The 13,345-nt window shown below is 34.5% G+C and overlaps 1 protein-coding gene across 2 annotated transcripts; it reads right to left on the reverse strand.

Moving 5' to 3' along the window:
• Positions 1 to 4,527: 4,527 nt before the first annotated feature.
• On the reverse strand, positions 4,528 to 11,838 carry LOC122020163 (isopentenyl phosphate kinase-like). 2 transcript variants are annotated; one of them, XM_042577945.1, is made up of 12 exons: positions 11,672 to 11,834; positions 11,361 to 11,597; positions 8,475 to 8,572; positions 7,688 to 7,730; positions 6,735 to 6,796; positions 6,400 to 6,456; positions 6,037 to 6,072; positions 5,829 to 5,906; positions 5,585 to 5,651; positions 5,255 to 5,317; positions 5,049 to 5,152; positions 4,528 to 4,974 (listed from the first exon to the last, which is right to left on the reverse strand). In XM_042577945.1, the coding sequence occupies exons 1-12, from the start codon at positions 11,766 to 11,768 to the stop codon at positions 4,861 to 4,863; spliced, it is 1,056 nt and encodes a 351-aa protein (XP_042433879.1). In that variant the 5' UTR covers positions 11,769 to 11,834; the 3' UTR covers positions 4,528 to 4,860. The 2 variants fall into 2 exon arrangements, with proteins under 2 accessions (XP_042433879.1, XP_042433880.1); XM_042577946.1 differs by lacking the exons at positions 4,528 to 4,974; positions 5,049 to 5,152; positions 5,255 to 5,317 and adding an exon at positions 5,342 to 5,484 and having other exon boundaries at positions 11,672 to 11,838.
• Between the last annotated feature and the right edge of the window lie 1,507 nt (positions 11,839 to 13,345).

Here is a 13,345-nt window from a genome sequence, read left to right on the forward strand (position 1 = left end):
AAGGAAATGAAAGGATATTACTTTTATAATCTCACACAAGGTAAAGTGTTTATCACTAGAAATGGTATTTTTCTAGAAAGAGAATTTATTTCTAGAACAGTTAGTGGAAGTAAAGTTGATATTGAAGAAATTTAAGATACACAAATTAGTACTAAGACTTTGATGGAAATTGAACAAATACGACAAAGTGTTGTGGATCATAAATCTATTACACCATAAGAAGTTATAGAGCAATAACTTATTTGAGTAGAACAAGCTCTACACATATCTGATAGGACACATCATCATCCTGAGAGATATTCTTTTATCTTGTCTAACCATGATGATGTAATGTCTGTTGATCTCAATGAGCCTTCATCCTATCAAGAAGTTATAATGAGCTCGGATTCTAAAAAATGTCTAGAGGTCATGAGTTCGAAATGGAATTCATGTATACTAACCAAGTATAAACTTTGGTTGATCCACCAGAAAGAATCAAACCCATTAGGTGTAAGTGGATCTTTAAGAGAAAGACTAACATGGATGGTCATATGCATACCTATAAAGGGTGATTGGTAGCTAAAGGATTCAAGCAAATTCATGGTATAAACTATGATGAAACCTTTTCACTAGTTATAATGTTTAAATCTATTCAGATCATGCTTGCTATTGCAATTAACCATGATTATGAGATAGAGAAAATGGATGTCAAAATTATATTTCTGACTGGAACTCTACTCGAGGATGTGTATATGACACAACTTGAGGGTTTTGTAGATCCAAAAGATGTTGGAAAGGTATGTAAGTTGCAAAGGTCCATTTATGGTTTAAAGCAAGTTTCTAGAAGTTGGAATCTTTGATTCAATGATGCAATCAATGTGTTTGGTTTTATTAAGAATGAAAATGAACCTTGTGTCTACAAAAGGATTAGTGGGAGCACAATCATCTTTCTCATCTTGTATGTAGATAACATACTTCTCATTAAAAATTATATCTCTATACTGCAGTCTGTCAAGACTTTGCTTGGGAGTTGTTTCTCAATGAAAGACTTAAGTGAAACAGCCTACATTTTAGGCATTAAGATCTATAGAGATAGATCTAACAGATTGCTTGGTCTAAGTCAGAGTACATATATTGACAAGGTCCTTAATTGTTTTGTCATGCTGAATTTTAAAAAGGGATTTCTACCGGTGTCACATAATGTGAATCTTTCAAAGGCTTAATGCCCCTCTTCTAAGGAAGAAGAGATCATATGGATTAGATTCCTTATGCATCTGTTATAGTGTATATCATGTACATCATGCTTTGTACTCACCCTAATATCTCGTGTGCATTAAGCATGATGAGCATATACCAGTTAGATATAGGTGAAGGTCACTGAATAGTAGTTAAGAATATTCTTAAGTACTTGAAAAGAATAAAAAAATATTTCTTAATATTTAGAGGTGATAAGGAGCTCGCTATAAAGGGTTATAGAGATAAAAGCTTGCAAACTGATAAGGATAATTCCATATCATAGTCAGGGTATGTATTTTGCTTAAATGGTGGTGCTGTGAGCTGGAATAATTCAAAACAAGACACAGTTGCTGATTTTACTACAAAGGTCAAGTATATTACTACTTTTGATGCAATAAAGGAGGTTGTTTGGATCAGGAAATTTATTACAGAGCTTGGTGTAGTTCCTAGCATAGTGAACCCAATAGACCTCTATTGTGATAACAATAGGACTATTGCACAGGCTAAGGAACTTAGCTCTCATCAGTGATTCAAATATATATTGTGATGGTTCTATCTTATTTGAGAGATCATCGATAGAGGAGATATGAGGATATGTAGATTACCGACCAATACTAACATTGCAGATCCTTTGACCAACACTTTGGTACAAAGGAAACATGATTATCACATTAGGTCACTTGGTATTAGATATTTTAGTGATTAGCATTAGTACTAGTGGGATATGTAGTATTAGCCATTAGAGTCAATTATGAGATGATTGGCAAGGGAACTTTTGTATCATATGTCATTAATAAAAGATAAAATTTATGGTTATTATATTTACTTCAGCTATGTACTAGATGAATCTGTATAATAATGTCCTATGGTAGTAAATTCTAGTTTACAGTATATCAATTAGTTAAATTAATAGTGGGAGGTTGTAGATATATATATAATACTACTCTTAACTATTCCTAAATAAGTATTAATATACAAGGGTAATATTAATGCGTTGAGACTAGTATGTAGGTCAATTGATGACTTAATCTCGCAAGTCATAGATATAAGATATCAAGTTGACACATGAGTATATATTGGAGAATATGTACTGGATTGATTGACCCATCATGAGAATGTTTCATGGATCATTATATGAGTATTATAAATATTTTTAGAGTAACTATTGGTATGAATAGTCCTTAGACCTGAAATCACTACGGTTCCCTGCATAAGAGGTTGTGTACATTGGCATCGATAACCGTCACCTGTAACAAGGTGGACTATAAAGTCGATCACTAGGTATGCAATAAATTATGCGGAGGGATGTGAGTAATATAGATGGGATATCCCTTCCACATGATGAAAGTGATATCTGTGAGTCCCTTGATTAAGTAGGACTACTAAAATGAATGACTATACTTAAATAAGTCAATATGAGATATTGAGCTCATTTGGTTAAGTGAGTCTACTTAGAGATCAAGAAATACAAAGATTGATAAGAGGATAACGCAATCTATACCTCATAAATCAATCTAAATATCGAGGATAGAATGATTGAGTTATACAAGATAATAGATATAGAAAGATTAGGTCAACTCTCGACACTTTCGTCACTTGAATAGCAATGATACATTGCTAGATGTCGTTTATTACTTATGTATCTAAAATGGTTTTATAAATAGTGCCAACATTACAAGAACCTATTGGGTCATATATATGGAGAACATGTTGATTTAGAGATAGGTTTATTTTAGTTCTATGGACCTTAATGTTAGTTGATTAATCCAAATGAATCTGGATTAGACTCAAATGAATTTGGATTAGACTCATTGGATTAATGGGTTAGACTCATTAGCTTATTATGTTAATGACTTATTTGATTAATGGTTAATTCAATATATTAACATCCAACCTGCTAAAGAGGATTAATGTTCATTAATAAAAATTAATAAAGTATTCATGAAAAGGGAGACCAAAAGGTAAAAACCTTTTGTATTCATTGGATAAGTACAAAAGTCATTTGTAATGAAATTTTGGAGAAGATCATTTTCTAGTCTTCTTCCTCTTCTTCTCTTGCCGGAATACCTTGTTGTTGCTAGCACAGCGAAGGTTGTTTTCTCCGAAGACTGAGTCTGTACAATGAACAAAGGATGTGTTCGTGTGGATACTAAGGAGGCATGTCCACTCTGATCGTGGTGAGATCTACCGAATTAAAGTTGCTGTCGAGATTGTACCATTCATGCAACAAAGGTAACAACTCGATCAAACATGTATTCTGCATTCGCTTAGTCTCTGGAAGGATCAATTTTTCCACTACGTATATATGTTATTTTATGCAAAAGATCCCTATAGTGATATCAGAGCCGCTTGTGAATATATATGCATCGTTTTAGTTCTATTTTATATGTGATATAGATAACGAACATGTATTTATTATGATTTGTATGATTGTATTAGTATTTTTGTCTAATATGAAATATTTTGTGTTGATCAAATAAAGGATTTTAGCATCTTCATATATAATATGAACGTGTGTTATAGTCCATTTGTCTTTGACAAATCTTTCATGACCTATAGTTTTCATAATGGTTGATGTGGTTGCGTCAATATGTTGGGAACAACTTTTGAAAAATTATTCATGAACTGTTGTGAACAGATTGTACAATATTTATCGCAAGTATATATCAGTATGTTATGAGGGATGTCTCAAGTTTTTATTAACTAATTCGATGAGTTAATAAAAAAAATAAGTTTGCTTTTGGGGCGTTGCCTCGACCCCCTATGAGGGGCGTTGCCTCCTTGACCCCTGTTTGCTAACAGGCTAGTGGGATCACCATTAGGTTACAGCTCATGAATTGTTGTTTAGAATCATAATAAAATTTATATCATAGATCTATTAAGAATGATGTATGTCATTGTATATACTTATGTCCCCTTACCCCAATTTAGGGTTGTTCAATCACATAAATAATTACACAATTATAAGAAGAGTTGCACAAGTTTAAATATTTTAAAATAGATGATGCCTAGCCTTGATCAATTTCAACTTTATCATCAATTAATTGTATCAATCCAAACATTAACTTAAACATGTTACTATAATAATTAGTTTTAAGTGATTGGATGTTTCTTTATATATTTATTTTTAGAATAATATTATCAATTAAAATTCATATAAATGATCAGTTAGTCTACATTATTGTAACATTGGCAAGTTTTTGAAAGAAACATTCTAAAAATATATGAGGGGTAAACATTTTAAAATACCAAATTAATTTCATATGCCATAAAAAACTTAGATGCAACATAACAAAATAAATAGAAAGAAAATTCGAACAAACATATGACATCTCATTATTATTAAAATTACTATGAAAAATGTTTAACAATGACACCATCGAATTCCAAGTAAAAAAATTTCAAGCATGACAAAAAAATGTATCAAAAATACATAAACCACAAGCTTTCTCACCTATTTCTTCCATATTTATGACAATTGAAACTTTAATATTGCAGTTTTGCATATACCACAAATTCGATTCGATTTCAAATGAACCGTGAAAGCTATTAGTTTATCCAGCCTATTCTTTAAATTATTGCAAGGAAACATGGTGTATGTTAACTAGCGAAGACAGGGCGAATCAAAGACTATGTTCTTCGCTGTCATGGATTTAAAGACTTGTGCTTGGAGGAGTAGATGACTGTTCCGAGCCAATCATCTGGAGCATCATCACCAACTTCTCCTCTTAGAGCTCTTAGAGAGTGGGGTGTTCCAGCCTACTAACCCGAAAGGATGCCTAAGATTAGTTTGAAATTGATGATTTGGAGTTCTTTTGTTGCATTCTTGTTACCTTTGTAATGTAGACATTGATTCCAAGCTTAGCTATCATTGCAGCTTCAGCTATTTTGGTCTCCATTCCACCAGTTGTATCATGGGCAGCGACTGTGATCTTAACTGCAAGTATTGCGTAGCTTAGGACTAGTGAGAAATTAGATACATGAAGAATGGAGCTATTGGTGTTTTTGATACACGATATTATCAGAAGTCTTAGCATACCTCCTAGTTTCTTAAGCTGTAGACAGGGCTTCATGATCGACCAAGTCCCGTCCTCATCTACAGCTGTTATGTCTATGTCAGATGGCTGGTACATATTACAACTGGAATATATTGAAGCAGTAAAAAGAGCTAATAGATTAGCGACAAAAGTCAAGATGGTGCACTAGGGGAGGCTCCAGAAAAGCCTTCAAGCATTGCAATCTTGACAATATGCGTTTTAAAATATGTACCTGTTGGTTAACAAAAGTAGAACATTGATGCATAAGAAGCATAATTCATTCTTTGCATAACAGAAGATGAAAAATTGATGCATGGCAAATCAATCTTCACCTATTTTCCTGAGGAGAATGGCATCTGGGTCTGTTGGTGGGCGGTCATAAACTCCTAGAACATCTGTCTTCATGCTAATAGTAAGAGAGCAAGTGAACGGAATTCGAAGATTGTAATTTTCAAGAGAAAGATTGAAATCCATCTTGCTTCTTAGGCTATATTGTTTTATTTAAAAGTAGAGTTTTAAATGCTTGGGCAGTAAATAATAGACTAAACTCTTCTAAATGCAAGTTCTCAAGGATACAAGAAATACAACATAGTTGGGCATTAATTCATGCGAAAGATGGCGTATGATCACATCCCCACTAAGTATAGTGCAATCCTGAACAATTTAGACCTGCAGTCAGTTTGGATCAAAGAATAGGAAAAATGACATTTCCCCCAAGACTAGAATTATCCTTTTTGCACACTCGATGCTATACGAAACTCAGCAAAGTTAGTGCTGAACTAACCAGTAACTCATCGAGTACAGCATCTCCATGCAAAATCTGTAAAAAAAGGTTAGTTAGAATTTGGGCCACTAGCTTGTTACTCTTTCATTTTTGCAAGTAAAACAAAAGCTATATTGCCTATGCATATACATAGATTTAAGAGAAGAAAACTTTGGCTATTGTCCTACCATCTAACATTTTCATTGGTTTTCAACTAATATTCAAATAATTTATACATCAAAGTTGAAGAAATAATACCTCCCTGATCCATGAAAAGTAATACAACTCACCTATGCTAATTTTTGTGTCCTCTCTTAATGGAGATAGCATATAGATTATAGTTTATGGAAGTACTGTAACAGAAATCAAATGTTGGTAGCTTACAGGGACAAAACCTGAATCAACTGCCTTAATGACATGAGAAACATCAGCTGAAGCGACCTGAAAAAAGATCAGCAGCATGAATGAAACTGGTAAAACATGTATGCTGAAATAAAGAACAGTATGCTACAAATAAATCCATAAAAGTAGCAGGGAATGCTAGTAAAAAGCAGAAATTATAAGCTGTGCCAGTAGAAATATTGAGGAAAGTATCAAGGAATAGTGGTTTAGATTTTAAATTAAAATGATAATTCTTGGGCAGTAAATAATCAACTAACTGTTAATTCAATACTTGAAGTAAAATATAAATTATGACAATACTGTCGTAAGCTTCTAACATTTCTTCCATTTGTTGACCATCCACAAGAAAATGGTGGCATTCCAACAGATGGTATCCCTTCTGCAAGGAAAATAATGTATCATCAGTGCTGCGCCTCCATATAATAGATTAACTATGTAACTATGCACATATTAATGCAAGAAACATGACTCTTTCTGGAAGTGATTATAGATAAGAAAATTACATCACATACTATAGTCATTATATTTAAAAAAAAATCAATAATTGTATCTTTTTCATAAACATACAATAGAATACGATATTAATTTAATTTGCAGGCAAGCTCACTTATGTTGTATTTGTATCCTTTGCCAATGTGGTCACCACACTATTCTTCTATTTGAGGTAGGCTTATGCCCTGTATGTATTTTTTGCCGATGAGAAGGGGAGCCTTGGTGCAACGGTAAAGTTGTTGCCATGTGACCAAAAGGTCACGGATTCGAATCCTGGAAACAGCCTCTTGCAAAAAGCAGGTAATGCTGTGTACAATGGATCCTTCCCCGGGACCCCGCATGGCAGGAGCTTCGTGCACCGGGTTGCCCTCTTTTTTTTTTATGTATTTTTTGCCGATGTGACCACCACACTATTCACCTATTTGCTTTTATAAGATAAAGTCCTGAAATTTCTAACTCATTGTCCAAGATTAGATTAACTGGAGTTAATTAATTTTTCTTTTTATCATAGAAGTGAGAGTAGTTATAGATAGTCATGTTAGTACACATGACTCTGAAGCCACTATGAGCTTAAGAAATTACCTTGATCCTAATAGATTGATGCTGCAACGCCCAGTAAATGTTGAATATAAGTTTTGGTAGGGAGCAATAAAATGTGTAAAATGTGTAGGTCATTGGGTTGAATATAAAAACTATCATAAATAATGATAAAATATTAGCAAAGGTCAAACATGATAGCACAGGGCATGCAACTCAGCATCCAAGAAAAAATGCATACCTCTGGCAAGGGCTCTCACAATTTCAAGATTGAGGGATGTCACCTGAATTAAAACAGATAAAAAATAGCAATTTATAGATGTATAATTAGAAACGTGAATATTGATATAAATATCCAGCCACAGAGTAATTCATATGCTCATATATTCTTGATTAAAGAAAATCAGTAGAAAGCAAATGTTGTATCTGTGTATTTCAATGACAACCAATATGGACTATTAAATGCATAAGCTTTTGAGAGTAGCCACTTAACATATATCTGAAAGAACCTACTATCAAAGTTGTCTTGGTCCAATGTGAAAAAACTCAAATGTTACCCATATTATGAGGAACAGATGAAAGTTGGTAGAAGTAACTTTCCTATGGTCTGAGAATCTCACCTTTCACCTTAAGATCGTACCTCTACTAACTTTCTTCAGTCTTTACTAATCAATTTCACAACTCAATCAAAACTCAAAGCTTGATCTCAACCAGGGCTCTCATTGAACAGGTGAAGCATGACATGAATATTTCTAGCAGTCCCACTCATTCAGTTGAGCTATAATATCTAGCTAGTACACAAGGGGAATTGGGTGGGGGTGAGAAGGGGGCTTCCGATAGACTTTTTGAACATCTCTTATGAATGCATTTGTTCCATGTTGGCCAACAGTGGACAGGAACTAAACAGAGCATCATATATGATTCAGATTATTTGATGTTATCTTATAATAAAAATTACAAATATTAGAAAATGATAAAATTAGCTCAATTAGTTAACACTAAGAGGTGAAGAAAAAGATGAATCTTACTGAGATTCGTGTAGCCACAAAACCTGCCTTAACGAGCGGAAGATGTAATCCACCTTTATGCACACCAGATGTACTTGCTTGAAAGTGCCCAAATGACCCTAAAAAAGTTTTTAAAAAAATTAACACCGCGCAAATACAAAATTCTGAAAAATGCATGCAGAAAAGAATTTGAATTTTCAAGCACTAGGCTTTAAACCTAGATGGTGAAACATTACTGAAAATTTTCATGTTTTCATCATCTACTGAAGCTGAAGGTGAATGAAGCAAGTCATCACTCTTAGCGTGATAGAGAATATAGAAGGGAGCAAAAGCTTCAAAGGATTGATTATTGGGATGTGAAAGTGAAAATCCCATTTGTACCCAAGATTAAGGAGGCTTTATTCTGATACTCAAAATGGCTTTGTATAACTAGTCAAAGTTTTGATCTACCAAATCTTCGAATCACATTGCACAGAGTGACCAAACAGAAGCAAATCTACCACCCTCGTGATTCAATTGCAAATTTTGCTCGACTAGAAAGGAGGTTCACAGGACACTGTGAAGAACCTACAGATCCTGCTCACTATTGCTACTGAAAAGAAGAAAGTGCTAGAGATTATATTCAAAGGTTTTATTTGGAGGTTTGGTAATGTCTGATGTACTTTCAAAAGTTTTCCTGACTGTTGGTATGGCCTAAGTTAACAACATCAATTTGTATTTGAAATTCAAAGAATAGATTATTGGGATGTGAAAATCCCATTTGCACCCAAGATTAAGAAGGCTTCTATTCTCCACAACCTTCGACCTTTGACAATGGCACTCTATGAAGTATCCACTGATCTAATTGAGAGCTTAGTATGTTCCGATACTCAAAATGGTTTTGTAACTAGTCAATGTTTTGATCAACCAAGCTTTTCAGATCATTTTGCACAGAGTGACGAAACAGCAGCATCTTGACCACCCTCATGATTCAATAGCGAGTTTTGCTCGATTAGAAAGGAGGTTCACAAAACACTTTGAAGAACCTACAGATCTTGAACACTATTGCTACTGAAAAGAAGAAAGTGCCAGAGATTAGATTCAAAGATTTTATTTGGAGGTCTGGATAATGCCCGATGTACTTTCAAAAGTTTTCTGACTATTGTCATGGCCTAAGCTAACAACATCAATTTGACTTTGAAATTCACCACAAGTCACTCTATAAAGGCCTCATTGGTTTAATCAGGCAAAAACTACAATAAAGGTGGAGAAAAGAGAAACTAGGTGCTATTAAAGCATCCATAAAGAGCCTTGAAAGGAGTACTTGTGTACTTGAAGGAAGGAACATGCTTCCAATTCTGCCAGAGCACAAGAACATAAGAATTGTCGATACTATCGAGATTGTGGCCACAAAAAAAAAGAATATTGAAAACTGAGAGAGAGGAAATAAAAAAGCTGATCAAAAGAGGTCACTTGAAGAATGTTGTAGCCAAACCCAAGGAGGAATCTGAATCCTCAGATCCATTGAGAGGACATGTCAATATCATGAAGAATTTTGTAGCCAAACATAAAGAGCTTGATAATGATTAAATCTACCATGGAAGGCTCAGACAGGAGGAGCCACACCATCCGTAACCTTTCAAACTAGTCATAGTAAGACATCTCAACTCAGATAAGTTCTAACAAGACTTGAGCCACCTCGGACCAAAAGATACTACCCTTGGGCAAATTTCCAAGTATCAGCCTACCTCAAACTGAACCACAAGTCACATCGAAACACCTCAACAAAGATCGAGCCCAATTTCTAGTCTAGAACAAACTATAGCAGTCTTAACTGAATCTAACCAAGTCATTGATCTCATAGCATTCTCTAATTGTATTCTTACAACTACGTGCCCACATTGTAGTTCAAGCTTGATTACTATTAAACTGATAAAATTTGAAGATTACAGTTAATTGTTGTGTCCCTACCATAAAATATTGACGTTGTCTATGGGAACATATACTTAGGCATGGAATCAAGGAAAGAGGATAATAGACAAGGAGCAGATCCACTGAAAGCCCCAAGAAAAAGAACACACCAAAAATCAAGACAGAAAGATGAAAATAATCCCTTCTCCTCAGTAAGGAAAAGGAAAGTGTTTGAAATGGAAAGGTGATGGCAACATGGTCCAATCAGAAAAGATATGGAAAATTGTAAAAAAGAAAATGCAAGTGATGCACAGATACATCAATCCCAGCAGTGAACAATACAAGGGGAAGAGAAATGAGCAAGAGAAGAGAAGACCGAGGCTATCAAGATCAAGAACTGTGATGGAAGAATACAAAAGGTAGCTATGAGTCTGAGGACAAGTCTCATCCATCTTAAGTGATGGAGAATGTTCATTCCACACTCAGAGTTCATCTAGGGGCAAGGAGCCTATCCATGAAAAGCAGTCTAAGCCAATGGAAACACGCACCAGACCAAAGATTTGGACTCCCTTCACCTTCGACCTCCAGGAGAACCAATCCTGAGAGGATTCTAGGTGCTCAGTATGGACACCTAACAATGGATGAGTGCCCATCAGAGCACATACAGGCTTTTAATGCACAAATATCCTCATACTTAGTTTGGGTGCCCTCATCTACCAAGTCTTCCCAGCAAACCTTTGAGAAGTAGCACACTGGTGGTCTTACATATTCCACTCAACAATATCGACCTCTACAAGCTGCGCATTGCAGTCCCAACAACCCTCAGCGTGGTAGCACATTGTAGTCCGAGACTAATTATTGATAAAATTTCACAGGCAATTACTATCAGTTGTGTCCTGACCATATCAATTACTTATCATTTCTCTCCTAATACAAAACTGAGATTTTTCTATCCAAAATGCCAATTGACAATCTATCAGCTACATTAACACAAATAATGGGGATCTTCCAACTAACCTGCTCCATGGACAACAATGAAATTGCTAACCAAATCCAATGCTCGGCCATCTTTAAACTCTTCCGCCAAGGAAACGGCTGCATATCCCATCTGCGTGCTCCAGTCCATGGAAGGAACACTTCCCGGTGAAGAATTCGTGGAACCGGCCATTGCTTCCCTCAGTTGAGCGCACACCGACTTCAGAGTCTCCATGTTTATGCTCTCCAGCTCATTCTTACAAGTGATCGCAGCACCACCTACAAAGGAAAGTTAGAAACGAAGTAAAAGGGGGCTAAAAATCTAAAAAACGAGATTACAGAAAGATCTATACCGAGCTTTACGATGCATCGAAGAGGGGATTTGCAGCCTCGCTGGATCTGATCGGAAGGAAACGGCGCAGTTGCGATCTTCTTCTCTTCGTCTCCCATAACTTCCCTGAAGTTTGCGGAGATCGAAGACGAAGATTGTTCTACTGCTTCGTATGGGAAGGGAATCTAATTTTTGAAATGCCCCTCCAAGTTTAGCAGAATTCTTAAAAGCATTAATATTTTTAATATCAAAATACTTTTTAGTAATTTTATTTTACTATTATAAGACTAATAAGCAAGTGACTTGGATAATAATTTAAAAATATAAAAGAATCAATCTTAAGGATGGGTATTTTGAAAATAAAATTAAAAAAAATTATAAATGTTAATATTAATGCAATCTCCTTAATAAAGGTAAAATACTATTATGAAGTTATCCCTCTTAATGTTTGATGGAAAATTATTATTAATAACTTTAGTTATCTAATTAAGATTATATTATTTAATCTTATTTGATTCAAGTAATAAATGATTCCTAATTAATATATCATGCTCGACACATTATCAAATGAGGGATATAATCCGGAATGTAATTACCTTGAAGTTTAAGATTTTATGTGATTCTAAATTAATAAAAATATATATAATATTTTTTCCAAATTCATATAATCAAGATTATATATGATAACTTGAATGAAACATAATATACAATTCAAGATAATAACATTCCAAATTATATCTGTCATTTGTTGACGTGATGGGCATACTCTATTATCTAAGAATTATTCATTACTTAAATTAAATAAGATTAAATAACATAACGTTAATTGATAATTAAGATTATCAATAATAACCGTCAATCAAATATACCATTATAGTCTAAACGAGTCATATGTTTTAAGACTTTACGGAAGGTTTGAACCATGGACTACAATTTTGACTCTCCTCTATCCTCTCTTACCACCCGCTCAGACCTTGGGTCACCAGATTATCTATAATAGCATATTCAATTACTCACCTTGGCATTTTGAGGTACGTCCTTGTAAGCTTCTCCCAATAGAAATACCCACTTGTAATGCGCTAGGGTATCCTTGAGTGTGAACATATCCTTAATACGGTTTGATCCTCTTCGGAGATATGTTCGATCAAGTTTGACAAAAGATCATCCTAATTATTGCAAGGCCGTAAGTCGATCAACTTCCGTAGATATATGTTCTGTAGCACACAATGATTAACTTCCACAAAAATATCTCATCATCTTGTACTCGACGTGCATTGGTTCGTTGCAAAAGCTTCTTTAGCCCCGCCCATAGAGACACTAAAACTTCACCTTCATAAAGATTCTAGAATCCATTTCCTTGCTTCTTAAATCCCCTCTTTGATGGAGATTTATTTGTTATGGTCGATTTCCTCCATGAAAATTATACTACAACACGATATTTGTTCCTTGTGGCATCGCAATTTGATAGAAGATAGAAGGACACACGACAATAAGCAAGTCGGCTACCTCTAACCATGATTTCTTTTCCCGAAGATAGAAGATTCTCATACTAGCACTAATCATTCAAAATACATAGACATGATTTTTTTTTTTTTCTTGTCAAAATCATTGAGGCGATCTAGATTGATATGCATTAAGAAAATGATCTAAATATCACAGGCAAATCACAGATATCGAATAAACAAGACATCTAGAA

This window comes from Zingiber officinale, chromosome 9A (genome assembly GCF_018446385.1).
Source record: "Zingiber officinale cultivar Zhangliang chromosome 9A, Zo_v1.1, whole genome shotgun sequence".
NCBI lineage: Eukaryota > Viridiplantae > Streptophyta > Magnoliopsida > Zingiberales > Zingiberaceae > Zingiber > Zingiber officinale.

Coding starts and splice junctions, on each gene's coding strand:
- LOC122020163 (XM_042577945.1), bottom strand. CDS start 11,768: ATGGGAGACGAAGAGAAGAAGATCGCAACTGCGCCGTTTCCTTCCGAT. Junction 6,457..6,734: donor GGTCAACAAATGGAAGAAAT/GTTAGAAGCTTA, acceptor ATCTTTTTTCAG/GTCGCTTCAGCTGATGTTTC. Junction 5,153..5,254: donor ACAGCTTAAGAAACTAGGAG/GTATGCTAAGAC, acceptor CAATACTTGCAG/TTAAGATCACAGTCGCTGCC.